The sequence below is a fragment of the Dipodomys spectabilis genome, unplaced genomic scaffold (assembly GCF_019054845.1).
Source record: "Dipodomys spectabilis isolate Male_0828 unplaced genomic scaffold, ASM1905484v1 ptg000136l, whole genome shotgun sequence".
Taxonomy (NCBI): Eukaryota; Metazoa; Chordata; class Mammalia; order Rodentia; family Heteromyidae; genus Dipodomys; species Dipodomys spectabilis.
Window position 1 is genome coordinate 858,404 of NW_024870813.1, and position 25,792 is coordinate 884,195.

Below are 25,792 nucleotides of genomic sequence, written 5' to 3' on the forward strand. Positions count from 1 at the left end.
AGGAACAGGAACAGCACACACACACACACACACACACACAAAGAACTGTGTATACTACCTGCCTGGGGCAAATGCAAACATGGTGGAGAAATCCAGGAATGTAACTACTGCTGAGGAAGAGACTTGGGGTTTAGATTTCAGGGTTAGTTTGGGGGAGTCCTACAAGGCAGGGAATTTGCCTTCTCCTGGGGAACATCAAGTTCTGGAGCTTGAAAGAAGTTTCATATTCTGGGACCAGGAAAATTCCGCTCAGATCCAGAGTCAGCCTCTGACCAACATTTGGACTGGCTGTCTTCCACTTAAACCACATGACTCTGTCTAACTTGCCAACAACCACCTTCATGACCTCACCCCTCTTCTGGCCTATAGTTTACCTGGCCTCCTGCTAAACTGATGAAACCAGCCGTGGGGTGAGCCCCAGCCCTTGCAGTCACATACAGCTTGGCAGCTATTCTAAACACCTTGAGTGAGGTCCTCATGGGACAATTTATGCTCCACTTCCCACTGTTCACACAGGCCCTGGGAAGAGTCGTGGGAAGAACTCTGCTCTCCATCACCTCTAGGTGCTCAGGATCATATCTCCCTTTTGCATACCTGAAAGCCTCACCCAGTCTCCCCACTTCACCTGCTTCTTTCTGTCCTGACTGCAGCCAGTCTCCACTGCAGTGGGCCACACCTTCCACACTACATGCTTGTGCATGCTTCTCCCTGCTTCTGTTTGAAGTTTATGTAACTGAGAAGGAGCTGGGAGATGCAGGCTGGACACTGTGTGCAGGATTCATCTCTGCACATGCGCACACATGCACATACTGTTGCACTGATGCTTGTCTATACATGAACATCATGCTGAGGCCTCTCTCCGCTTCCCCTCCCTGGCTATCTCCCAGGAAGATTATACATGGCCAAGTGGAAGATCACTTTCTCAGAGCAGCCTCCCTCTTCACCCCAGGCTCCATAGATAAGCCCCTCTCATCACCTTTTGCTGAAACCACATTCTGGGCTTTCTGCTCTCAGCCTGCAGGGCTGTGCTGAAAATCAGTGCTTCTTCCAGAACATGGAGCCACACAGCCAGTAATGCATGTGAAATTCAGTGGAGTCCAGCACAGTACAGCACTCTTTGAGGCCTGGGTGCCTCTTGTGATCAAATCTGGAGACCCACAGCAGCTCAGCCAGGCACAGGAGCTCAGCCAGGCAGAGTCCTGAGCACCCTCAGGGCCTGAGCAGGCTTCTGCCATTCTCATTGGCCGGTGTGGTCCTGCCAGGGACTATCCAGGATACCATGAATTCTTCAATTAAGGCTCAGCATACTATTGATTAGTCTGCTAAGGTTGGTATGATTCCAGGGCTCAGAGGAGGAGCAGAGAAGTGCCAGGCACCTGGCTTTGGTTTAGTGACATCATATGGTTATTCAGCTGGATAGGCCAGGGAGAGAGGATTGCCCTAGATAAGATGGAAGCCACATGGTAAGGACTGCCAAGTTCCCCATTGTCCATTTAGGAGAAAGGAAAGTCTATTCAGGAGAGGGGAAATGGGCATGAGGCAGAATGTGGGCATACGTGGGTGGGTAAGGGGTTCCAGGGTAAATGTAAGGATGTCACATCTGAAAAGCCCACGCTGATATAGGCCTTAATAGATGACACTGGGATAAGACAGTTGAACCCAACAGCATCTAGAGGAATATAGAAATAAGGGGAGAGGGGTGCTTACCACTCTGATCTCTGGGCTGGGAGATTTGAAATGTGCCCAGATGTTCCCAAAAATCAGCCAGAATCAAACCCATAGCTCTGGAAGGGAAGAGGGCCTGGGTCAGGAAGGAGTCCTATGGGGATCATGAAGTTGGCAGAAAAGAAATGAGAACAAATGGCCAAAGGCACTGGATATCCCAGAGCTTTGGGGACCCCTGGTTGCAGGTGTTAATCAGAAGTAGGCCTGAGAAGAGAAGGCAGAGAATCCAGGCCTCTCCTGTGGCCCCATTATACTGCTACTTCCAGGGGTCCCATCGCAGTCACCCAGATAACAACTCAACTTTGGTAAGAATCTCTTGAAAGGGCCTCAGAGTCACTGGTCCCAAACCTCTTCCATGCTTTTTGGTGCTCAGGGAGTAGCTGAGCTCCTAAGAATTACCACAATGGCTCCCCAGCTTTCTGGGTAGCTCTAAGCAATGGCTGCTTATGCTGAACAAGACTTTCCCCCTCACCTGTGCTTGCTGGCCCAGTTTGACATGCACCTACTCCACCCACAGTACCACAAGGAACAACCTGAGAGCACTGGACCCTTGGTTGGAAAATTAGAGCATTTTGTATCATAGGATAATTCTTATCTGAGAAGTTACCGTGAATTTACAGGCACGGAGACAGGGGGAGCCAGTGGCTCATCCTTATAATCCTAGATACTCAGGAGGCCGAGCCCCAGAGGTCACAGTTTGAAGCCAGCCATCACAGAAAAGTTCTGGAGACTTTTACCTCCAATTAACCACTAAAAAGCCAGAAATGGGGCTGTAGCTCAAGTGATAGAACATAGGCCTTGAGGGGCTGGGAAGGTGGCTCAATGGTAGAGCGCTTGCCTTGCATGCCTGAGGCCCTGGGTTTGATTCCTCAGCACCATATAAGCAAAAAGAAAAAAGCCAGAAGTGGCGCTGTGGCTCAAGTGGTAGAGCACTAGCCTTGAGCTGAAGAGCTGAGGGACAGCGCCCAGGCCCAGAGTTCAGGCCCCACAACCGGACCCAAAAAAAAAAAAAAACAATACAGGCCTTGATCGGAAAAGGTCAGGGACAGAGCCTAGGCCCTGAGTTCAAGCCCTGGTACTAGTACCAAAAAGGGAGCAAGCGAGCAAAGGAGGGGGGAGGGAGGAATGGAGGGAGGGAAGGAGAGAGCGAGGAAGGAAGGAAGGAAGGAAGAGGGAGGGAGGGAGGGAGAGAGGGAGGAAGGAAGGAAGGAAGGAAGGAAGGAAGGAAGGAAGAGGGAGGGAGGGAGGGAGGGAGAGAGGAAGGAAGAGGGAGGGAGGGAGGGAGGGAGGGAGGGAGGAAGGGAGGGAGAGAGAGAGGAAGGAAGGAAGGAAAGAAGGAAGGGAGGGAGGGAGGGAGAGAGGGAGGGAGGGAGAGAGGGAGAGAGGGAGGGAGGAAGGAAGAGGGAGCGAGGGAGGAAGGGAGGGAGGAAGGAAGGAAGGAAGGAAGGAAGGAAGTGGGAGGGAAGGAGAGAGGGAGGGAGGAAGAAAGGAAGGAAGAGAAAAAGCAAAAACCTCCCCCATGGCAGTCCTGGGAACCTAATGGGTCTTTCCTTGGGATAGAAAGGGTGGTCTTCTAGACAGGATATTTACATTGAAGGGTGGGTAGAGTTGGCTGGGTTAAGGGGTGATATGAGAAGAGTCATTCTGGGGGGAAATTCTAAGCAAGCAGGCAAACCCCAGAGGATCAAAAATGAATCTCTTCATAGGAAGATTCCTCCTTCAGTTGGCAGCCTGTGTGTCTGGGGCCCAGTGTGGAGCGCAAGCCTATAAGTCCAAGAGGTCTTAAGGGACTGAGTCTGTGGCACATGCTGTGTGTCATTTGGACCAATCATCCATGTGCTGGAGCTAGTTTCCTACTCAAGCTCACAGACCTCATACCTATTTCCTGGGGCTGTGACACAGTCCACAGATCATTGCAGAGGGATTCAGATAGTGTGTCCATGAATGGAGGCTTCTGTCTCCTCGTGTCCTTCACTGGACTGTTCATCGGGTAGAGACTGGAATACAGGAAGGGACACATGAGTGCTTCCTTTCATAGCCACATCTAGCAAAACCCTTGTGAAACTGCAGCCCTGTTTACTAAGTCAGCTCTCAAAGGCGCCTCAGAATTTCCAATCTGTGGGACAGCCACCGCCCAAACATTTTGCAGTGAGTGGTGTGATTCTCCAGGGCAGGCCTGGGCAGTGCCTGGGTGGGGCCTGGGAGCCACAGGAGGAGCCCAGAGCCAAGAAGAACCCAGAGGAAAGGGAGGAGGGCAGGGGTGAGGCTGGGCGAGGCCTGCTTGCACCACCACACCCACCCAGATGCCTGATCTTCAAGTGCAGACAGACTCATTCAGAGGCAGAGCAGAACGCAACCAGTGTCTCTTCATCTTCCTGAGAAAGGTAGCCACAAAGTGAGCAAGATGGCCTGGTGGAAATCTTGGGTAAGTGGAGGCATGCAGAAGGGATGTATTTCTGTACTACGTTGGGTGATGGATAGTGGGGGGACCTGAGAGAGAAGAGAAAGGTAGAATCTGCTGAGCCAAGCCCTGGGAGGAGCAGAGAAGAAAATGCCCATGGGACAAGAAGTTGACGAAGAAGTCTTGAAATGCAATTGGGAAGCTGAAAGTTAGACCTGGGGTGAGAGCCGTCCAAAGGAAGGGCCCTACTGGGCCAGGCCACTGAAGGAGGGGGTCTTATGGTTGAGCTCCATGTGTGAATGTGTCATGTGCAATTGTGTCTGATTTGGGGGCAGTGGGGAAGAGACCCGGAAGATTTCTCCTTGCAGAGAAAATCATATATGGAACCGAGAGAAGGGTGGGGAACTTGACTCTGGAAGAAAATCACCTGACGTGGCTTACGTGCACTGGATGGTTTGAATACAGGCCAGGAGAAGCAGGCAGAATGGATCCTAAAAGCCCTCACATAGCAAGCTGAGGAGTTAAGGCTTAATATAAAAGCAATGGGGAAAGCTAGGAGCTGAGAGCTCATGCCTGTACTCTTAGATACTAGAGGAAGTTGAGATGTGAGGATCATGCCTTGAAGCCAGACTGGGCAGACAAATCTGTGAAACTCTTATCTCCAATTAAACAGCAAAAAGCTGGCAGCGAAGTTGTGGCTCAAGTGGTAGAGTACTTAAGCAAAATAGGTAAGGATTTTATGAAATTGTAACTCCACTGTACACAGCTTAGTAACACTAAAATTATATTTAAATAATTTTAAGGAATAGATCAAAAAAAGAAAGAAAGAAAGCTAAGGGAGAATACCCAGGCCCTGAGTTCAAACCCTAAAACTGGAACAAAAAAAAGCAATGGGTTTTGAGCTGGAGAGTAGCCTTGGTGAGTGGGCTACTATTGGGAACCACTCAATGTCCATGATTCGGAGGGAGTAGACAGGCACTAAGGATCAATGACATTTATTTTTCAAGAGTGAACATAAAGAGGCTAGTAAGCATGACAATCTAGCCCTTAGAAGTTTTGTGTATTTAGAATCCATATTTTCTAGAGTGACCAGAGGCTGTGAAGGGCCACACCCTAACATCCCCAACTGCATTGGCAGATGTTCAGGAGACTTATCTAAAGCAGGGTTTGTGCTAGACAAAAGAGACAAGCTGGATCATCTCCTGGGCAGGTACAAGTACATCTCCTCCCCAGGCAGCTCTACTTCATTATAGCTATATTTTCAGAGGATGAAACCAGAGACATCAAGTGGCTTACCTAGGTTCCGACAAAGGCTAGGAAGAATTTGATCTCCACAGTCTGCCCCCAGGCTCTCTGTGCACCTTAATGAGCAAACCAATGGTGTCCAGCTTCAGGAAATCTCTGTCACAATGTTACCACCCATGGAGGGGATCTTAGATACAAGACATGCAGGGCTCTGGACAGGCAGGACATACTGGAGACCAAAGTGAAGTAGAACCGTCATCCTGGCCTCAGAGAAGCAAATGTCAGCCAAGTCAGGACGAGAAGCCATGACAGCCTCCCGGGCCATCTCAGATTCTGGGAACAAGTGCCACATGGCAGGCACAGTTTCCAAAGTCAGGAACATGCTGAAGCAACCTGATTCTGGGCCTTGGGTACCTTAGGTAAGGGTAAAAGGCAAAACTAGCAGAAGGAAGAAGGCCCTTGCTGAGCTTCTATGTGTGGGAATGTCCCTCAAGGTACCCCACAGCAATTTTCTGTGTATGTGTGTATGTGTGTGTGTGTGTGTGTGTGTGTGTGTGTGTGTGTGTGCATGTGCACGTACGCATGTACACGTGCATGCTTGTGTGTATCCTGCCACTTGAACTTGGGACCTGGGTGCTGTCCCTGAGCTTCGTATGCTCCAAGCTAGTGCTCTACCACTTAACCCACAGCTCCACTTCTGGCTTTTTTTTTTTCTTGGTAGTTTAGTGGAGATAAGAATCTCACAGACTTTCCTGCCTGGGCTGGTTTTGAACTGCGATCCTCAGATCTCAACCTCCTGAGCCACTAGTTTGAGCCTGTGGCCCTGCCTCTTTCATAGCAATTTTATAAGGCAGATCCCAGTATTTTTAAGCACAGATGAGGAAACTGAGGCATTGGTGGGCAACATAAATGCCAAGGTTATCACACTATTGAATGGTAGATCAGAGGTACAGTGTGAACAGTCTGATTTGAAAGCCAAAACCCTGCTGACTTGGGCCTTTGTGGCTTATGGGAGATCTGGCTTGGGGAAGAAAAGTCACAGGTAAATCTTGTTTTTATTTCATTTTAGAAATTTTATTTTAGCTCTTATATTTTCTTTAACAATAAGTTGATGAAATTATAAAAGCTTTAGGAGACTCCAAGCACTCTTTAAAGGCAAAAAATATATTTACTTAGGGAAAGAAGCAATCTCTGTGCGCGCGTGTTTGTGTGTGTGTGTGTGTGTGTGTGTGTGTCTGTGTCTGTGTCTGTGTCTGTGTCTGTCTGTGTGTTGAACTCGGGGCCTCATGCTCTCCCTTGGCTGTTTTGCTCAAGGCTAGTGTTCTTCCACTTGAACCACACCTCTTCTTCTAGAAGCAATTTCATAAAGCTATTTGTTCCTAGTATAAGTAGACCCTTATGACAACCAAATGCCCTCTGGGCACAAAGCTGGACCAGAAACAGGATAGAGGAGGGAATAAAAGAGAGAATGGAAAAAGCCTCATCTTTGAGATGAGGTCCCTGTGGTCAGGTTGAAAGTGTCTTCTGTGCCCCTCTTTAGAAAGGCATTCCAAGCCAGGTGTCAGTGGCTCATACCTGTAATCCCAGCTACTCAGGAGGTTGAGACCTGAAGATAGTGGTTCAAAGCCAGCAAGGGTAGGAAAGTCCTCAAGATTCTTATCTCCAATTAACTACCAAAAAGCTGAAAATGGTGCTGTGGCTCAAAGTGATAGACCACTAGCCTTGAGTACAATAGCCTGAATTCAAGCAATAAGACCAGCACACACACACACACACACACACACACACACACACACACACACACACACACACACACACACACAAATGGCATTCTTGGTTTGCTGGGCAGCTGGTGACATGGAGAGCAAGAGTTCCCTTGTGACCATCACAGAATGGCCAGATGAGGAGTTGATGGCTCTCTGAATCAGTCACATTTCCAGTAAAAAGGTATTTGTCTGGACTCACCTGCCTAGAGTTGTCTGGTCAGGAGTCTGAGGCAGACCTGCAGGGGCACGTCAGTAGACACCTTAGGAGCTCCTCTCCAGGAGATATCAAGCCCAGAAGATATCCAGCCTGCTTGTGGTTCTCCAAACACCATCACATCTGTTTTTCAGCATGGGAAGTAAGACGAGCTTCTCAACACAGTCACATCAGAGCCACCCAGGGAGCTGCTAAGAAACAGTGGCCTCTGAAAGGGAGCTAGCTCTTCAGTGACTGAGTCCCACAGACCCCTGGGTACTGACTGAGGATAGGGGTCAAAGTTCCCTGGACATGCATGCCTATGGGTGAGGCTGTCTCCAATGAAATATTCCAGGAAATCCCCATGTGTGGGGAGAGGTTGGCTCATCAATAGAGTGGAGTGGTGGGGAGCTCAGTGCCTGAGTCAAGCTACGGATGAAATGCCAGCACACCATTTACTAGCTGGGACTCCAAGCCCAGTTCCTTTGCTTGTAAAATAGGGAATTAACATTTACCTAGGGTGACTTGCTGGAAAGGCAGTGAGCTCCCTGTGGCATTCAGTGCACCCCACAGAGGGGATGCTCAAACAGCCAACATCTTACAGCATCTTACAGCATCTAGTGACTCCACAGGCAAACAATCTGTGTGTGGGCCCAGCTGGGCATTGTCAAAGCCCACATTGGCTCCCTGCATGGAATTTCCACAGGACTTATAAAACATGGTGCTAAGACATGAGACAGGAGTATCTGCTTCAATGTTTTGACTTTGAAATTCAAGCAAAGGAGATCAAAAGATCACCTTATGAGACTCTTATTTCCAATTAACCAGGAAAACACCAGAAGTTGAGGTGGGGGTCACATGCTAAAATGCCAGTCTTGACAGAAACAAGCAACAGTTTAAGGCATTGAATTAAAAGACTTACAAATTTACCATGGATGAGAATTTGCTACATTTTTTTCAGGTTCTAACTTGAGGCTTAGATGGAAGGGAAGATGGGTGGATGGATGGATGAATGGAAGAAGAGAGGGAAAAAGAGGTAGGGAGATAAAGTGGGAAGGAAAATGGATTAATGGATAGCCTCATGCATTTGTAAGTGTTCACAAGGAAAAAAGGAAAGGAGGAGGGTAGGCAAGGCAGGGCAGGGCAAGGCGGGGCTGGGCAGGGCAAAGCAAGGCCAGGATTAATGGATAGACATAGTGGTTTCGTAGTTGGGTGGGGAATGGAGGAGCAGACGATTGGACGGGGGCTGAGTGAGTAAACAGATGGGTGCTGATGATGCAAGAGTTGGGTGTGAAGAGGTGAGTGGAAATCCAGTCTGAACTCCTTTCCTTTTGAGGGATCTCAGAGCCTCCCTCAAATTAAATGCTTTTATCCATTTCTCCTCCCACCCTTTACCGGCCCTTCTGGGAAACTACCCAGAGCACCCAGCTAAGCAGCCACTAAGCATGCCACTAAGAATGCCTTAGTAAGGGCCCAGGTACTTTGGTCATCTGATTTGCTTCACATCCTTAGCGCATTCTGCATACCCTCTAATCCCCATGAGCTGTTCCAGCTTCTTAGACAAGGGGCTGGAGGGACCAGCCATTGGCCTAACTGGACTCCATGCCCAGGAAAGAAGCACAGGGTATGGCCAGGAAGGTGCCCTACCCTCTTGGAGCTTTCTGGCATTGAGTAGGCCTGGGTCTCTTGCAGGTTGAACAGGAGGGCGTCACAGTGAAGGGCAGCTCCCACTTCAACCCGGACCCAGATGCAGAGACCCTCTATAAAGCCATGAAGGGGATTGGTGAGTGACCATCTGCATCCTTTGCACTGGCGAGCTATGCCTAAGACTTTGTTCACCATCCTGCAAAGCAGATGTCAGGGGACAGCCGGGAATGGGGCGGGGGGGGGGGGTCAGTAGTGGGGGAGGAGAGGGTCCTGTTTTACTCTGAGAGTGATTTCTTTTTTATTATTATTATAAAAATACTGTACAGATGGGGTACAATTACATGGGCAAGATGAGTACATTTCTTATCAAACATTGTAGCCTCCTCCTTTGTTTCCCCTTCCCATCCTCCCCCCACCCCCCTGAGAGTGATTTCTTTACCCAGACCATCACACAGACCCAGGGGTGGGTGACCATTCCTTCTTGGGATAATAAAAGAGAAATAGGGACAGCCATCTGCTGTGTCCATCTGGGCAGGATTTGGTGCAGGGCCTGGCACAGAATACAGGAGTTCTATAGAGCTATACACAGGCCTATGAGACATCAGCTGCATGAGTGGTTCGGCCTCCCATGGTGGCTGGCCAGAGACCCCACTTCCTTCCTGCCTCCAGTGTCTACCCAATGCTACCCTCCACATGATGGAGAGAGAAAAGAATGGCCTATGCCAGCCTTTTGCATGGCTCCACCCACAAGCACAAGCCCTGTTCTCCTCCCACCCTGACAGGATCGACCACTCAGCTGGGTGACAAGCCACCAGGAAGGATCTCAGACCCTTTGGTCTGGATTCTTTGTCATGACCTTCCCCAGCCATAAACAGCACAAAGGAGGGACAGGTGGGAAAACTTAATTGGCCAAATTCCAAAAGGTCCAGGGAGAAAGTCAGATTCTTTCCCTGTGAGAGTGGACCTGGGTCACACCTGACATCGTATGGGTGGGAGGTGGAGGGGGGCGAAGATAGATTTTCTAAGCATTTTGTTTACACCATGAAAATCATCTGGGCCTTTAGAGTTGTGCAGGTAATGGTCTCACTGCTCAGTTACCAGGCAGCTGTCCCCTCCCCTCCTTTGTCCTCTCCATCCTCCTGGAAGGAGAAGGGACACTCATGCTGTGTACCTCTGTAGGGACCAACGAGCAGGCTATCATAGATGTGCTCACTCGGAGAAACAATTCCCAGAGGCAGCAGATTGCCAAGTCCTTCAAGGCTCAGTTCGGCAAGGTAAGGAGAATGCTGGGGGTTGCAGCCTGGGGGCAGCTCCACCCTGGATGAACATTTCTTTTGAACTCCCTACTGGAAAACAAGCATATGAGACATTCATGCACTGAAACTATTAGTCCTGTGTGTGTGTGTGTGTGTGTGTGCCAATACTAGGGCTTGAACTCAGGGCTTGAGATCTAGCTTTTTGCTCAAAGGTAAGACTACCATTTGCACCATAGCTCCACTTCCAGCTTCTTACTGGTTGATAACAGTCTCTCAGACTTTCCTGCCAGGGCTGGCTTTGAACTGTGATCCTCAGATTTCAGCCTTCTGAGTAGTTAGGATTACACATATAAGCTACTGGTGCCCAGCAAAGTTATTACTCTTTATTCATCTGAAGTTCAGGTTGAACTGACTTCTGTTTCATCTGGCAGACCTTTTTATAACTTCTGAACTTCAGTATGGTGCTGGCCTTCAGCTGACCCACTTCCACTTTAACTTTCTCTATCCCCTGGTCTTCATAGTTAAAGTGTTAGCCTTTGACCTAAGGTCTATTTCCTGCCTTCAGGCTCTTTCCTACACCCCCTTCAATGAAGGCCTGACCCCCTTCTCCTCCACAGCATAGGCATATACTCTCATGTTAGAGCTACTTTGACTCTACCTTATCTCTTCACCAACTAGGAAACTCTACAAGCACTCTACCTGCCCTAATGCAGAGCCAGACATTTAGAGTTGCTCACAGAACATAAAAACAAATGCAAGTGCCTCATGCCTGTAATCTCAGCAACTCAAGATGCTGAGATTTGAGTCATGGTTCCAAGCCAGCACAAGCAGAAAAATCCATGAGACTTTTTTCTCCAATTAAACATCAAAAAGCCAAAAGTAGCTGTGGCTCAAATAGTAGACTCCAGCCTTGAGTCAAAAAGCTAAGGGACAGTGTTCAGGCACTGAGTTCAAGCCCTAGTACTAGCATGAAGGAGGAAAAAGAGGAAGAGAAGGAGGAGGAAGAGATCAAGGAGGAGGAGGAGGAAGAGGAGAAGGAGGAAGAGGAGGAGGAGAAGGTCGGGGGCAGGGGAGGAGGAGGGAGGAAGAAAGAAAAGAAAGGAAAGCAGGAAGGAAGGAACGAAAGAAGGAAGGAAGGAGAGAGAGAAAGAAAGAAAGAAAGAAGAAAGAGAAAGAAAGGAAGAAAGAAAGAAAGAAAGGAAGGAAGGAAGAAAGAAAGAAAAGAAAGGAAGAAAGAAAAGAAAGGAAGGAAAGAAAGAAGGAAGGAAGGGAGGGAGAAAAAGAGAAAGAGAGAAAGAAAGAAAGAAAGAGGGAAAGAAAGAAAGAAAAGAAAGAAAAAGAAGAGTAGGAGGAGAAAGCAGCATTGGATCAAACTCTGAAAGATTAATTACATCCCTTTGGAGAAAAAAAAAATCAATATAAATTTTTACTATTCCTCTTTCTTAATCCTCAGAGCTATTTGTTATTCTCCAAATTCAACACTTGGAGAAACCGATGTTCAGAGAAAACTGAGTGAGTTACCCACGGTCCCAAAGCCTATAAGCAATAAAGTTGGGATTTAAATCCAGGATGACAAAGTCCTTGGTCTCTGTTGCTCTCTGCAGATAGCTCGATATGGCCAGGTGATTCTTTGGACACAAATCCTTAAAAAGAGATATGCTGAGATATAACCTTTCCTTCTTTCCTTTTCTTCTTCTCTCTCTCCTTTCCTCCCTTTCTTCCTTCTGTCTTTCCTCACTTTCTTCCTTCCTCTTTTCCTCCCTTTCTCCTTCCTCTTTCCTCCCTTTCTTCCTTTCCTTTCTCCTTCCTTTCATCCCTTTCTACCTTCCTTCTGTCTTTGCTTCCTTCCTCCTTCCCACTCTCCATTTTTCTTTCTTTCTTTCTTTCTTGCCTCCCTCCCTCTCTCTCCCTTTCTCTTTTCCTTCCTTCACCTTTCTTCCCTCTCTCCATTACTCCTTCCCTCCCTTCCTTTTTTCCTTCCTTCCTTCCTTTTTCCCTCCTTTCATTCCATTTTACCTCTCTTCCTTTTTTTGCTTCCTCCCTCCCTCCCACTCTTCACTGAGTGCCTCCATGGCACATGGCAGGTATTCATTGGTGTGCTGAGCACCATACGGCCTCCCACAGGACTGTACAGTCTCCTGTGAGCCTCGAATGTGCCCAGCACTGCTTACATGTTGAGTTAAGTCACGCATCGATCCATCACTCCCTAAGCAATGGTACAATTTTCTCCTACTCCTTCTTCTTCATGTTTAGAGAGACTGGGCAGCTGATTTAAGAAACAGTAGCCAGCACGTGGCAGAGGCCATGAGGGCATGTAGCTTGAACTCCTGGGCACTCCTGTGGACCTAAAGGACAGCCAACTCATCCTATCTTCCCTTGTTCTTTCCTTAGGACCTCACTGAGACCTTGAAGTCAGAGCTGAGTGGCAAGCTCGAGAGACTCATCGTGGCCCTCATGTACCCACCATATAGATATGAGGCCAAAGAGCTACACGATGCCATGAAGGTAAGTGCATGATTCCCCACGGCTGAACCCAGTGAGCTTACCACCTACTACTCAGACAGTCATCCAAACCCCGGATTGACTGGCTATAATGAAGCCCAAGTCGGTTATGTCTCAGAATGGGATTAGACCAGGTATACAGTAAAGTTAGAAACCTATCTCTGAGTGATAGATATATGGCTCAAGGGTATCATACCAACCTAGCAAGTCTCAAGCCCTGAGTTCAAATCCCAGTACTACCCCAGAAAAGAGAAATATAGAAATTCACATCTACAGTTCCATGCATGATCTCCCAGACCCTCCCAGATCCTCTTTACTCCCTACCAATCCCTTTGCTTTTGTAGATTAGAAAGGATGTAGGAGCCAGGAGAGTGATTATTTCACTATTATTTCTATGTGAGGGAGGCCAGGTACTTGCATACATCAGGATAGAGATGCTTATTATCCTCATTTGTAAATCAAAATACTTAAGCTAGACAGGTTAGAGCCCACCCCACCCCCAGATGAGACCACCCAGCTAAAGAGGGGGAGTTGAGGTAGAGCTTTCCCTAACAGGTTTCTTCAGGAACATCCCCCCAACAAAAGCCCCATTCGAGTCATGCCAATGTTTGCTGAGGCTTGGGAAGAGGGATAGAGTGGAATTTCACGCACAGGCAGAACACTCCAGCACAGGTTTCTGTCTCCAGGGCTTAGGAACCAAAGAGGGAGTCATCATTGAGATCCTAGCCTCCAGGACCAAACACCAGCTACAGGAGATCATGAAGGCCTATGAGGAAGGTAAGGGGCTATCAAGGTGGAGGGGAGCTGGGGCCTGAGTTAAAGTCTTGCTTGGGACTGGCATGGGTTTTGGCAGCCTGACAGGGAAGAAGGGTCACGCAGTTCCCAAGGGAACTGGGCCCCATTAGAAAGGCCTTCCACACGGACATGCTGAGCACCTGTGTGTGCCAGCTCAGATGTGATTCAGACCCAATCTCAAATATGCTGCTGAGAAGAGCGGGCATGTGCCCAACTCAGATTTCTGGCTGTACCAGAAGCAAACAGGCTGGCTCCTTCTTGGGTGTTCACAGACTGCAGAGGGTCATCATCTAGGGCCCCACTGGGTCTTTGTTGTTGCTGTTATTTCTTTTTTTATTATCTTTAATTAGTTTGTTAGATATGTCTTCAGGATACTGGGATGACATATAGAAATGAGCTGGACACGGCAAAGTTTACATTTGTAGAGGGTGAACCCTTATTTGGAAAATATGGCAAAGAAGCACACAGAGCCACCAGGCTGCTCCCTTTTTATCCCTAACACAGCAGGCCCCACCTCCTTGCTCAGATTGACTGAGCTCAGATCCACAACCTGCAAAAGGATGTAGCTTATTTAACAGGGACAAGATGTAACTAAAATTCTGTGAGCTTTGTAACAGAATATCTTAATTAAGATATTAATTGATATTGATTAATTAAGGTATTAATTAGTTAATAATGTAGCAGGAAAAGGACTTAACTAAAATTTAATCAACAAGGTCCAAGCTACCTAGCCAAAGAAGGAACTTTTCAGAAAAACAGTTCTCACAGGATTGACAGAAAGGAAGCAACCCATTTTGACAGAAAAGACCCACTTGGATTAAAAAATAAAAAGATGGCTTTTCCCACAAGTTGTACAAAGGGGTTTCAATTCAACATGTCAGCTCATGGTATGAGACATCTTTAACAATGTCACCCCTTTCATCATTCCCAACCCCACCATGCCCTCAATTTTCCTAGCTCTATTTCTACATACATACATTAAATAGTATGACTGAATTCTCCTACTCTCTCTCTCCATTTGTCTCCCCTTACCTCAACCCCTCTGAAGCCTCAAATTGCAGCTCCTTGGTATTCATTTTGTTAGTTGTAAGTTAACTGTTCAAAGGAATTACACCATTGGAATCTTCCCCTTAAATATCACACATGTACATGTAACCTTATATATTTACATATATATTTACAAATTAGATTTAACTTCCTCATTAAGAGAGAAAGCAGTCTCCCTGAGCCTGACTTACTTCACTGAACATCATTTTCTCCAGATCCATCTATTTCTCTACAAATGATATAATATTATCCTTTTTGATGGATGAATAAAATTCCATAGTATATATCTACCACATTTTCTTGATCCATTCATCCATTGAAGGGCATCTAGACTATTACCCTAACTTGGCTATGGCGAGTAGTACAGTAATGAAGATGGTTGTGCAAGTGGCTTTGTTGTGTATTGACTTGTAATCTTTCAGATCAGTGTAGGACCCCATTGTGTGGAGAGCATAGACCACTGTCCAGCTGTTCTTCATAGTCACAGGTTACAAATCAAGCAAAGTCAACTAGTCCTCTATGCTGTGGACGTGGTGGCAAGTTTGTCTGTTGGCTTTGGTTTTGCCAAACTTGACAATGATATGGAGCCCCACTGGTAGCCCCTACCTTGGCTCTCTGGCCTAGCCCATTTCTATGCCTTGAGTGTCATGTCAATCTTGGTTCTGCATGAACACCCAGGTGACGAATCTGTCACCTTGACATTGTGTCAAGACCAGGTCCCCACTCTGTGGCATCTGAGGAAAAAAGTGTCATGGAGATTCAGAAGAAGAAAAGAGAGACCTAAGGTATGGGAAGTTCTGTGAGGCATGAGTGGCCTGCATATATGGGTACAGGGTGAGATGTACATGTCCAGATCTCTGTATATCTGTTTGCTGGTGGAGTGCTGGGTGCTCAGTACTCCCAGAAATGGGAGGATCAATGTCTTGGCCTTCCTAAAAGACTTGAGTAGAAGAGTCTGGAAAATAGGGCCTTTGGATCAATTCCTAGGTCAACCCCTTTACCTTATGGGCTTGTTTCCCTGCAGACTATGGGTCCAGCCTGGAGGAAGACATCCAAGCAGACACGAGTGGCTACCTAGAGCGCATCCTGGTGTGCCTCTTACAGGTATTACAGTCCAGGCTCCTTGGGGTTCTGTGACTTGAAGATCTCAACAGCTCCACCTCAGGGAGCAGGCCTTAAGCTGACCTCAGGGAGCAGGCCTTAAGCTGGTCCAGTGGAGTAGGGACTGGGACATTGAAAAACACAGTGGTTTGTTTACATCAGCTGTGTCTGATGATGGAAGGGTTCTCACTGTGGAGCCCCACTCCTCTTCAGGCTCAGCCAGATGAAGCATCTAGGAAAGAAGAGGAGAGCATCCCATCGTTGAATGGGTCCCTCATGCATGCCCTACACCAGACCCTTGGCCTCCCCAATCCCAATGAGAGAGCCTTCCTACTCCCAGTGTACCTATGAGAAAACTGAGGCTTGAGGAGGATAACCAACTTGCTCAAGGCCCCATGGCCAAAAATGACAGCTTTGCTCTGACACCTCTCTAAATCCCACTGTCTTTTCAGCCTCTTGTGCTCTGACCTGCTGTCCTATCTTACAGAGCCATCTCTTCTGTTTCTAGGGCAGCAGGGATAATCTAAGTGGCTTTGTGGACCCAGGACTGGCCCTCCAAGATGCACAGGTGAGTCTGTGCCCTACCCCTGCCATCTGGACTTGAGGTCTGACTCCTGGAAGCCTCACTAGTCCACCTACTCAGGACTTTCTTTGACATAGATCAAGCCTGGCTAAGAACCCTGCAGACTTTTGCTTTGTGGTGTCTGAGGAGGAAAGAGAGGGTATTGGGGACACTCAGAGAAGGGAAGGGAGGCCCGAGGGGGTGAGGAAGCTATTGTAGCAGGATGGGCCTACATTCCTAGGGGAGTTAGGTCCAGAGTGATACTTGCATATGTGTTTGTCTATGTCTGTCTGTCTACTAGTGGAGTGCTTGGTGCTCAGTATTCCCAGAGGTGAGGGTTAGAGGAGCATTTCCTAAAGTAGTTTGGTCCAAGTGCAGAGCAGAGCGTCTAAGCCAGAGCTATTTTTTGGGGGGGGTCCGGTCGTGGGCCCTGAACTCTGGGCCCGGGCACTGTCCCTCAGCTCTTCAGCTCAAGGCTAGCGCTCTACCACTTGAGCCACAGCACCACTTCCGTAAGCCAGAGCTATTGAAGAAGAAGGAGCTCAGGGCTGTATGCACAGTCAAAAAAAAAAAAAAAAGCTGTCCTGGCTGAGTAGACAGAGGCTGACCCCAAGCTCTAGGGTTCTAGGTACTGTTCCTCACTTCCTTTGTCTCCTTCACCAACTTGTAGTTTTCCTGATCCTAGGATCTGTATGCAGCAGGCGAGAAGATCCGAGGAACCGACGAGATGAAATTCATTACCATCCTGTGTACCCGCAGTGCCACCCACCTGATGAGAGGTAGGGGCAGAGCCAGACAAGGCCAGGGAACACTCTTAGAGTGGGAGAGAAAGCTGAGGAGCCCTGGACCCTTCCTCTGATTGCCAAGAGGGAGGCAGAGGTGCTACATTGAGCTGCAGTCTATAATCTACACATCCCTAAATTGAGTTATCTCCCACAGTGTTTGAGGAATATGAGAGAATCGCCAACAAGAGCATTGAGGACAGTATCAAGAGTGAGACCCACGGCTCCCTGGAGGAGGCCATGCTCACTGTGGGTAAGAGACACATACTTTCACATGCATATGTTCACCAGCTCACAGAGGTGATCCAAGTGATTGGTTCCAATTGATAAGGATCCAGTTCATTTGCAAGGAAACTCCTTCTGCACCAAAACTCTCAGCTTGTACCCCTTAGCCAAGGGCCCTGGGACAATTCCACCTCTAGAGATTCAGAGTGTCCTGCTGGGACTGTTCTCTGTACTGCCTGTGTGATCATGAGGGTTGTGTGAGTGTGTGTATGCATGTGGGTGTGAGTGTGTGTTAGAGAGAAGAGAGACAGTGTGTGTGCACGGATGGGTGTTACACATCCTTATATTGTATGTGTTAGATTGTGTGTGTGTGTGTACATGTGTGTGTTAGAGACAAGGTGTTCATGTGTATATTGTGTGAGTGTGTTAATATGGGTGTATATATTAGGGAAACAATGTTTCTATGTATGTGAGTGTGTATTACCCTGTGTGGATACAGATGTGTTGGAGACAATATGTTTATGTATGTTTTATGTGTGTGTGGAGACAATATGTTTATGTATATGTGGGTATGTGTGTATGTGTGTGAATATGTATTAGACAATGTGTGTGCCTGTGTAGGTGTTAAGCAATGTGTTTATGTGTGTGAGAGATTGTGTGTCTTCATAAGACGATGTGTGTGTGTGTGTGTGTGTGTGTGTGTGTGTGTGTGTGTGTATTCATGACACCAGGTCCAGGCCCTTGGCCCATGACAGCCATATAGGAAGCACTGTGGTCTAACAGTGTTACCCTGCACAAAGCTACATCGCCCTTGCCTCAGATGCCAGTCGAATAAATGGTGGTCTATGGCTTGAGTCCCAATGGAGAAGTTGATGATCTGACCCTAGGAACACTGTGAACCTCCCCCTCATTGCAGGAGGCTGGGTTTACTTTGGAAGACCCATTCTAGAGTGCATCTGGAGTCCAGAGCTGAGATCATAATGGAGAGTCAGTGCGGAGTTGGGACCTTTACACAGAAGCCCAGACAGAGGGGCCTTTCCTCTAGGCCCTCAGATCCTGGAGCTGAGGTGAAGGCTTTCGGGCTGTGTGCTCACCTCCAGTCCAGGTTGCCTCTGTAGAGATCTTAGCATTTAGGGAACTCCCTACTGTGTGAGACCTGAGCACTTAATAGAGACAAAAGCCAGTCTATGTTGGAGCATCTGACCACCCTTGCTCTAACCTTAGCCGCTCAAGTCTACCCCCAGATCCTAGGTAATAACACCCAAACAGCAAAGGTATGCAGGGCCTCATGGTGCTAACACTTCTCCTTAAAGTCTCCTTAGTCTCTGAAGGTTGAGAATAAAGTCACACAGCACCCTGGAGACAGAGTGTAAATACACGTCGACCTTCCTCAAAACCCAGGCTCCTGTAAAGTTCTATGTTAACATGCCACTGCCCCAGGTGAGTGCCAGGCCTCTGAAGCACCAGTCGGGAAAGGAACATGCATGGAATAACAAGTAGAGGTCCTGCTAGATAGAGCAGGTCCCCTGGGTGCCTTAGTTGCTAGGACCAAGCTCCTCTTGGGATTTCAAAATGCAGAGTTCCTGGTTCAGAGGGTACTCTGAGGCCTGTGACCATCATGCTGTGACCCCTCTATGCCACTGGGTGGTAGGATTCATGGTGGTGTCTTGTGGAGTTTGCTCAGAGGCTGTCCTGGTGGGTCTGAGCAGTCCTCTGATGGGCCTGAGCTGATGGCTACCGATGTGTCCTACAGGCTTTCAGTGTGTTTCACATTCTGCCCTTTAGCCTGCCTGTTCTGGACTTTTAGGGCTGAGCCCAGTGACCTAGGCTCTCTTCCCTGTTCCCACCCACTTGAACACAAAGCCTCCATTTTGGAAGTAGGCACAAAAAAATGTGCCTAGCCTTACCCAATGCTAACCTTTCAGACCTGCAATGAGACATAAATAACTAAAGATGTAGACAATTCCACCTACAACCTTCAGATATTAACAGAGCTTTTGTGTTTATCAGTGAAATGCACGCGGAACCTCCATGGCTACTTTGCTGAGCGACTCTACTATGCCATGAAGGTAAAGTTCTGTCTACTGCCTCCCTTACCATCAGTCCTGTGTCACACCACCTGCTAAGAAGTTCAGAGGCCATGGCTGCCTCGAGTTCCTCTGGTCCTGACTTCTTCTGCCATCAGAAAGGCTTTAGTTTTCAGAGGGAAAACTGAGCCTCGGCAAGGAAGACACACCTTCTAGAAGGTGAATTTAGGCAAGGAGTTACATGTGTGCACCATTCCTGGAGCTTGAAGCCTGGACACTGATCCTAAGCTTTTGTGTTCAAGGCTAGTGCTCTGCCACTTGAGCCACAGCTCCACTTCCAGCTTATTGGTGGTTACCTTGAAATAAGAGTCTCACAGATTTTCCTGCCCACACTGGATTGGAACTATGATCCTCAGATCTCAGCCTCCTGAGTAGCTTGAATCCAAGCCTGAGCCCTGGATGCTCCGATACACTGAACTTTTACAACAATATTGAGAACCTGTGTGGTAACTTCTAGTGATGGTGAAATTAAGGCCCAGATTCAAGGTCACTCAGTTGCTAAACAACAGAGCTGCAACTTGAATCCAAGTCCATCTGATTGTGCTTTTCCTGGCACTACTTGGCCTGGTGTTGGGAGGGGGTGGACTGTTGCTGGAAGTCACACGCAGACCAGCTCAGGGAGTAGCAGCTCCTACCTATGCTCAGGTGCAAACCTCATACTTCCTGTTGTGTAAAAGGCAGCCCTATGTGCAAAAGCCGGTGCCCATAGCACTCAGCAGGTAGAGATTCTGGTATCTGGAACGCATTCAGTTTCCTGAGACTAAATTAAATGCCCACTTTATAATGGTTTGCATTACCTGAAACAGAACCATGCTAGCAACCCCAAGCCCTCTAGCCATGTCTGCACCAGAAATGAGAGAGGGCAGGAATTCCCTTGGCCATGAGGCTCCATTTGACACATGATTGATCAGAGCCACCCTCTAGTGGCTCTCACCTCTTATCCTAGCTACCCAGGAGTCTGAAATATGAGGATTATGATTCAAAGCCAGCTGGATCAGGAAAGACATGAGACTTTTCTCTCGATTAACCAGCAAAAAGCCATAAATAGAGGTGTAGCTCAAGCGGTAGGAGATAAAGTCTTGAGTAAAAAGTTAAGGGCCAATGCACAGGTCCCGAGTTCAAGCCCTTGTATAAGTACCAAAAAAAAGGAGGGTCAGGTGCCAGTGGCTCACATCTGTAATTCTAGCTACTCAGGAGACTGAGATCTGAAGATCACTGTTTAAAGCCAGCCCAGGCAAGGAAAGTCCATGAGACTCTTGTCTCAAATTAACCACAAAAAGCTGGAAGTAGAGTGGTGGCTCATATAGTAGAGCACTAGCCTTGAGCAAAACAACCCAGGGACAGTGCTCAGGCCTCAAGTTCAAGTTCTAGTACCAGCACACACATATGCAAAAAAAAAGCCAATCAGAGATGAAAAAGGGCAGGAGGGTGACATTGCTGCTCCAGGGAGGCATCTTCTTCCCAGGTCAGTACTTTGTGTCCAGAATTTGACATGGTACAACAAACAAGCATTACAAGGTAGAGCATTTGGCTTTAATAAGGAAAGAGACAGAGTAATAAGAAGATATGGAGGGAACGCAAACACTGGGCCACCAAAGCATCTTTAGTGCTTTCTTCTCTGAAGCAGAGGTTCATCCACCTACTTCCCTCTAGAAATCCCCAGAACTCAATCATACAGTTTTACCTATCACCCCAGAAATACCTAGGAAAGAGGAGATGTGGTGGTTGATTGATGCTGTCTTGTCTAGGGAGCAGGAACACGCGATGGGACTCTGATAAGGAACATCGTTTCCAGGAGTGAGATTGACTTAAATCTTATCAAAGGTCAATTCCAGAAGATGTATGGCAAGACTCTTAGCAGCATGATCGCGGTAAGCCATGCTTTCCCCATCCCAAGGTCTTAATTTGCATTAATTGTCAAAAGAGCTATTTCTCTCCAAGTTCATTGGAGGATTCTAGAACTTTGGCTACTTGTTATCTGGAAGTCTGCTAGCACTTAGCAAGTTTGATTTTAGAGTCTAGTATTGTCCAAAAAAAAAAGGAAAAAAGCCAGCCATCAGTGGCTCATACCTATTATCCTAGCTACCCAAGAGGCTGAGATCAGTTTGAACCTAGTAGGGACAGGAAAGTTTGTGTGTCTCTTATCTCCAATTAGCCACCAAAAAGCTGTAAATGGAGCTGTGGCTCATAGCAGTAGATAACTATCCTGGAGCACAAAAGCTCAGGGACAGTGCCCAGGCCCTGAGTTCAAGGTCCCGGATTGAAAAGTGAAAAGCTCCATTTATGATCCACAGGTTAGATAAAGCAGACAAGATGATTCCAATTTTTAAAAAAGGAGAGAGAAAATTTTAAGACGCCATTAAAAATCAACAAGATTTCAGGGAAAAAAAATCTAAATTGTTAAAGAATCACTAATTCCCATGAGGCCTAACCTGTTTGAGGGCAAGGTGGAATAAGCCCCACCCCTTAGCACCCAGGGCATTGGATGAACCCACTCCCCTCTCTTGAGCCCGTTTTCCTCAACCATACCAAAAGGGAGCTTCATGATTTGGCCTTGTGTTTTCCCTCTGGCTGTGTGCCAGTCCTGTTGGGACCTACCAATGACTAAGAAATGGGTCCAGCCATCAGCACTGTGGAACTCATCTTGTTGGGGGACAAACACTGCTGGATCCCTGACCTGAGCCAACTGCTAAGTAGGCAACTCCACTTCCCATCACCATCCATGCCTCACATCTCTGCAACACTTCATAGACCACAGAACAGATCCTACAGAAGTGAACAGTCAGTAGCCATCTCTACCCCACAGCCCTGCCTCCCAGTGTGGCTCCAGGCTCCCTACGTTCAGCCTCAGCTCCTTGAATTGCAATCACAGGTCTTGAAGACATGTTGGTCCATGCTCAATAGGTAAATGGCTGAATAAGTGAATAGTAGCTACTGAGAAGGCTAAGATCTGAGGATCTCTGCTGATCAAAGCCACCCTAGGCAGGAAAGACACGAGACTCTTACCTTCAAGTAACCAACAACTCCTAGATTGTAAAGCCAGTCTTGAGTAAGAAAGTGAGAGTAAGAGACCCCGAATTCAAGCCCCAATGCTGGCACCAAATAAATAAGTGAATGGCTGAGCACATCTGGGTTCTAAGTGAGGCCATGAAGAGACAGGCCCCTCCCAAGAAGCATAACTCAGCATTTATAACAACAGCTGCTCCTCCTGATGAGCTGGACAGGGTCATAAACACTCCTTTTGAATCCCATGCCTTCTTCCCCCAGGATGACACCAGTGGTGACTACAAGAATGCCCTCCTGAGCCTGGTGGGTAGTGACTCATGAACGCACCAAATGAGCACAGAAGCCAAGAAACTGGAGTCTCCAGGGCCCTGCTTGTATGACCTTGGCCATGGGTGGGGTGGGGGGTGGGAACTTCAGTAGTCTTTTAGTCTTCCAGCTCCCAGTTTCAAGGGCTCTTCAGACAATGTTTTTGACCCAGAGGGTGAAACTACCCTGGGCTCCTCTTCTTCCACCATTCCCCAGGTCATTTCAGGATACGTGTGCAACCTGAGCATACCTCTAGAACAAATAAGTCCACATGAAGGGACCTGCAAGAGGTCAGAGGTCATCTCTTCCTCTCCAGATAGGAACTTTTCATTGGCACAGAATCATCTGAGCACAGGTTATACAGATATACCTTAGCCTTGCCCCATCTACTGAATCAGGGTCTGGGAGGAAGGAGGGAGGAGTCTGGGGAGGATGGCCGGATCCAAGGAATGAATATAGGATATCTAACACGTGTCTCAGACAATAGGCTTCCTTATTGGGCAACCAATAAGAAGCTCAAGAGAGAGCTTTGGTTTGAGGCACAAGCCTGTGAGCAACTAAAAAGGGACCCATAGGTGCCAATTGGCAAGTCTACAACCTTCAACCATCCTCTTTGGAAAACCATAACAAAGTAATTACACCAGGTCTTCAAGGCTCAGACCTAGTCCCTGATCCAATCAGTGTTCTTTCCTTCCATTATGAAGCATGAAACACAGGGAAGTGCCCAGCCCTGAGCAAAACTCTCATCCTAATTCCATGACTTTCACCCTGATTTCATGCCCTTAGAGCCTGGATAATGGAGAAGCTGATGGAAGTCTTCTTATGTGTTGGGTTTTCCGAGTTAATAAACATGTATACTTACAAAAAGTGTCAAGATATGAGTGTGGGTATGTGCACATGTGTTCAGTGGTACTGGGATTTGAACTCAAGGCCTAGGCACTGTTCCTTAGCTTTTCCGCTCAAGGCTGGCATTCTACCACTTGAGCCAAAGCTCAGGTTGCCATGGTTTCCCAGTGGACTTGTAGGAGTCTTTGAGTCAACCAGGAGTCACATGGCACCACTTCCTCCTAACTCTATTGATCAAAAATATCACAAGCCACCCCATTCTCAAGGAAAAGGGCCGTGGACCCCACTTGTCAATGACTGGGAGATCAAAGAATTGAAAAGAGGTTTGTCTTGATTTTTCTTTGTGTGTAGTCCCAGGGTTTGAACTCAGGGTCTGGGTGCTTTCCATGAGACCTGGTTTTTTTTTGGTTTTGTTTTTTTTTGGGGGGGGGGTCCGGTCGTGGGGCCTGAACTGTGGGCCTGGGCGCTGTCCCTCAGCTCTTCAGCTCAAGGCTAGCGCTCTACCACTTGAGCCACAGCGCCACTTCCGGCTTTTTTCTTTTTGCTTATGTGGTGCTGAGGAATCGAACCCAGGGCCTTGAGCATACAAGGCAAGCGCTCTACCACTGAGCCACCTTCCCAGCCCATGAGACCTGTTTTTGTTCAAGGCTAGTGCTCTACTACTGAGACACAGTTCCACTTCTGGTTTGTTTGCTGGTTAATTGGAGATAAAAGTCTCACAGACTTTCCTGCCTAGGCTGGCTTCAAACTGTGATCATCAGGTCTCAGCTTCCTGAGAGATGGGATTTCAGTCATGAGCCATTAGTGCTCAGCTGTTTGTTGTTGTTGTTGTTTAATCCACCATAAATGATACTCAAACTATATAACTACCAGGCAGCACGACCCCCTCACAAGAATAGATGACATCTGTAGAGCTGGTACAGAGCTCTGGAGTCCACTCCTCCAGGAACAGGCCTCCATCCCTGGCATTGGGTTGAAGAGTCAGGAAGGTTGACAGCTACATACCAAAGTGTCTTACTCCATAACAAAATTCCACAGATAGCTGGATGGCTTAAACAACACATACTTCAACTTCATATCTCTGGATGCTATTATGTCTAAGAACAAGGTATTTGGTTTGAGGCATGGTTCAGTACCTCTGCAGGGCTGAGTTCCCAGCTAGCAGACAACTGCCTTCTTCTCACATGCCTGTCCTCCATGTTCATCCCAGAAAAAAAGAGCTCTCTCCATCTTCCTCCTCTTCTGAGACCACTGAGGACTTTACCACCGGGCCTCCTCTAACCTGGACTCCTTCCTGAAGGCCTATCTCAACACCACCCATCCCACAATGGCCAAGGCTTCACACAGCCCACGCTACACCATGCAGAAGCGGCCCAAGACTTTCACAGAAACCTCCAACAGCTGTGTCAGGGTGTGGCACCTGGATACCAACTTGGGTGGTTGTTCTTTGTTTGTTGTTGTTGCTCAAGTCCTGCCCTGAACTTCCTTTCAGTACTGAGTCACTGTCTGACTAACAATTGCCCTCTGCCAAAGTAATTGTGGAAGAACTTAGAGAACTCCTCTACCCTGCAACCCGCTGTCCCCTACCATTGACTCACGAGGCATGGATTCTGACAGTCCACCCCAAAATAGCCCTCATGTGGCCAGAGAGAAGCTGTAACCAAGGAAATAGGAAATGCCAGATCCAATTCGTGCCCAGCACTGGCATCTGTTTTAGGAGAATCACTTCTGCCCTTAGAAGAGACATGAGACAAAGCAGAAACAGAAGGTCCCCTTAGGTTCGAGGAAACACAATCTTCCTCAGAGGTCAGAGTGAGAATTGTCTCCCCCTAGAGGTGACCCCAACTGTGTGTTGTGTATCAGATAACTCTCATGGTGGCTGGGGAAGGACATTAGCTACACACTCAGTACTTCCAGATCTTTTTTTTTTTTTAATTTGCTTGGAACAATCTTCTAGACTCTCCTAAGCAAACAGTCACATTCCAAAAATAGTTTTGCAATTGCTGTTTGAGATGTTTGTTTTACCTATCTTGTTCTTGGTGGGTTTTTTAAAAGATAGTTTGAGGATCTGCTTAATGTGATTTCAACAAGGGAGAAAAACAAGGCATCACCACAAAGATTCTCTGTGTGGCCAAACTTTAGTCAGGCTCCTGAACTTTCTTCCAAGCACATAGTGTACTTCCTTATACAATCTAGTTACAGCAGAAGTTCTGTGAAGTCCATTCAAGCAAGAACCCCAGTCCTTTCTGTCTAATGACCCTCCTCCTTTCCCAGTCTTACCCTGAGTAGCTTCTGATCAC

General features: G+C 47.6%; 1 protein-coding gene across 1 annotated transcript; it reads left to right on the top strand.

Moving 5' to 3' along the window:
* The first annotated feature begins 4,066 nt into the window (after positions 1-4,066).
* Positions 4,067-23,492, top strand: LOC122116542 (annexin A8). The gene is made up of 12 exons (XM_042690263.1): positions 4,067-4,150; positions 9,023-9,113; positions 10,157-10,251; positions 12,625-12,738; positions 13,422-13,512; positions 15,602-15,681; positions 16,187-16,246; positions 16,926-17,019; positions 17,180-17,275; positions 19,258-19,316; positions 21,083-21,205; positions 22,602-23,492. The coding sequence occupies exons 1-12, from the start codon at positions 4,130-4,132 to the stop codon at positions 22,659-22,661; spliced, it is 984 nt and encodes a 327-aa protein (XP_042546197.1). The 5' UTR covers positions 4,067-4,129; the 3' UTR covers positions 22,662-23,492.
* The last annotated feature ends 2,300 nt before the right edge of the window (positions 23,493-25,792 follow it).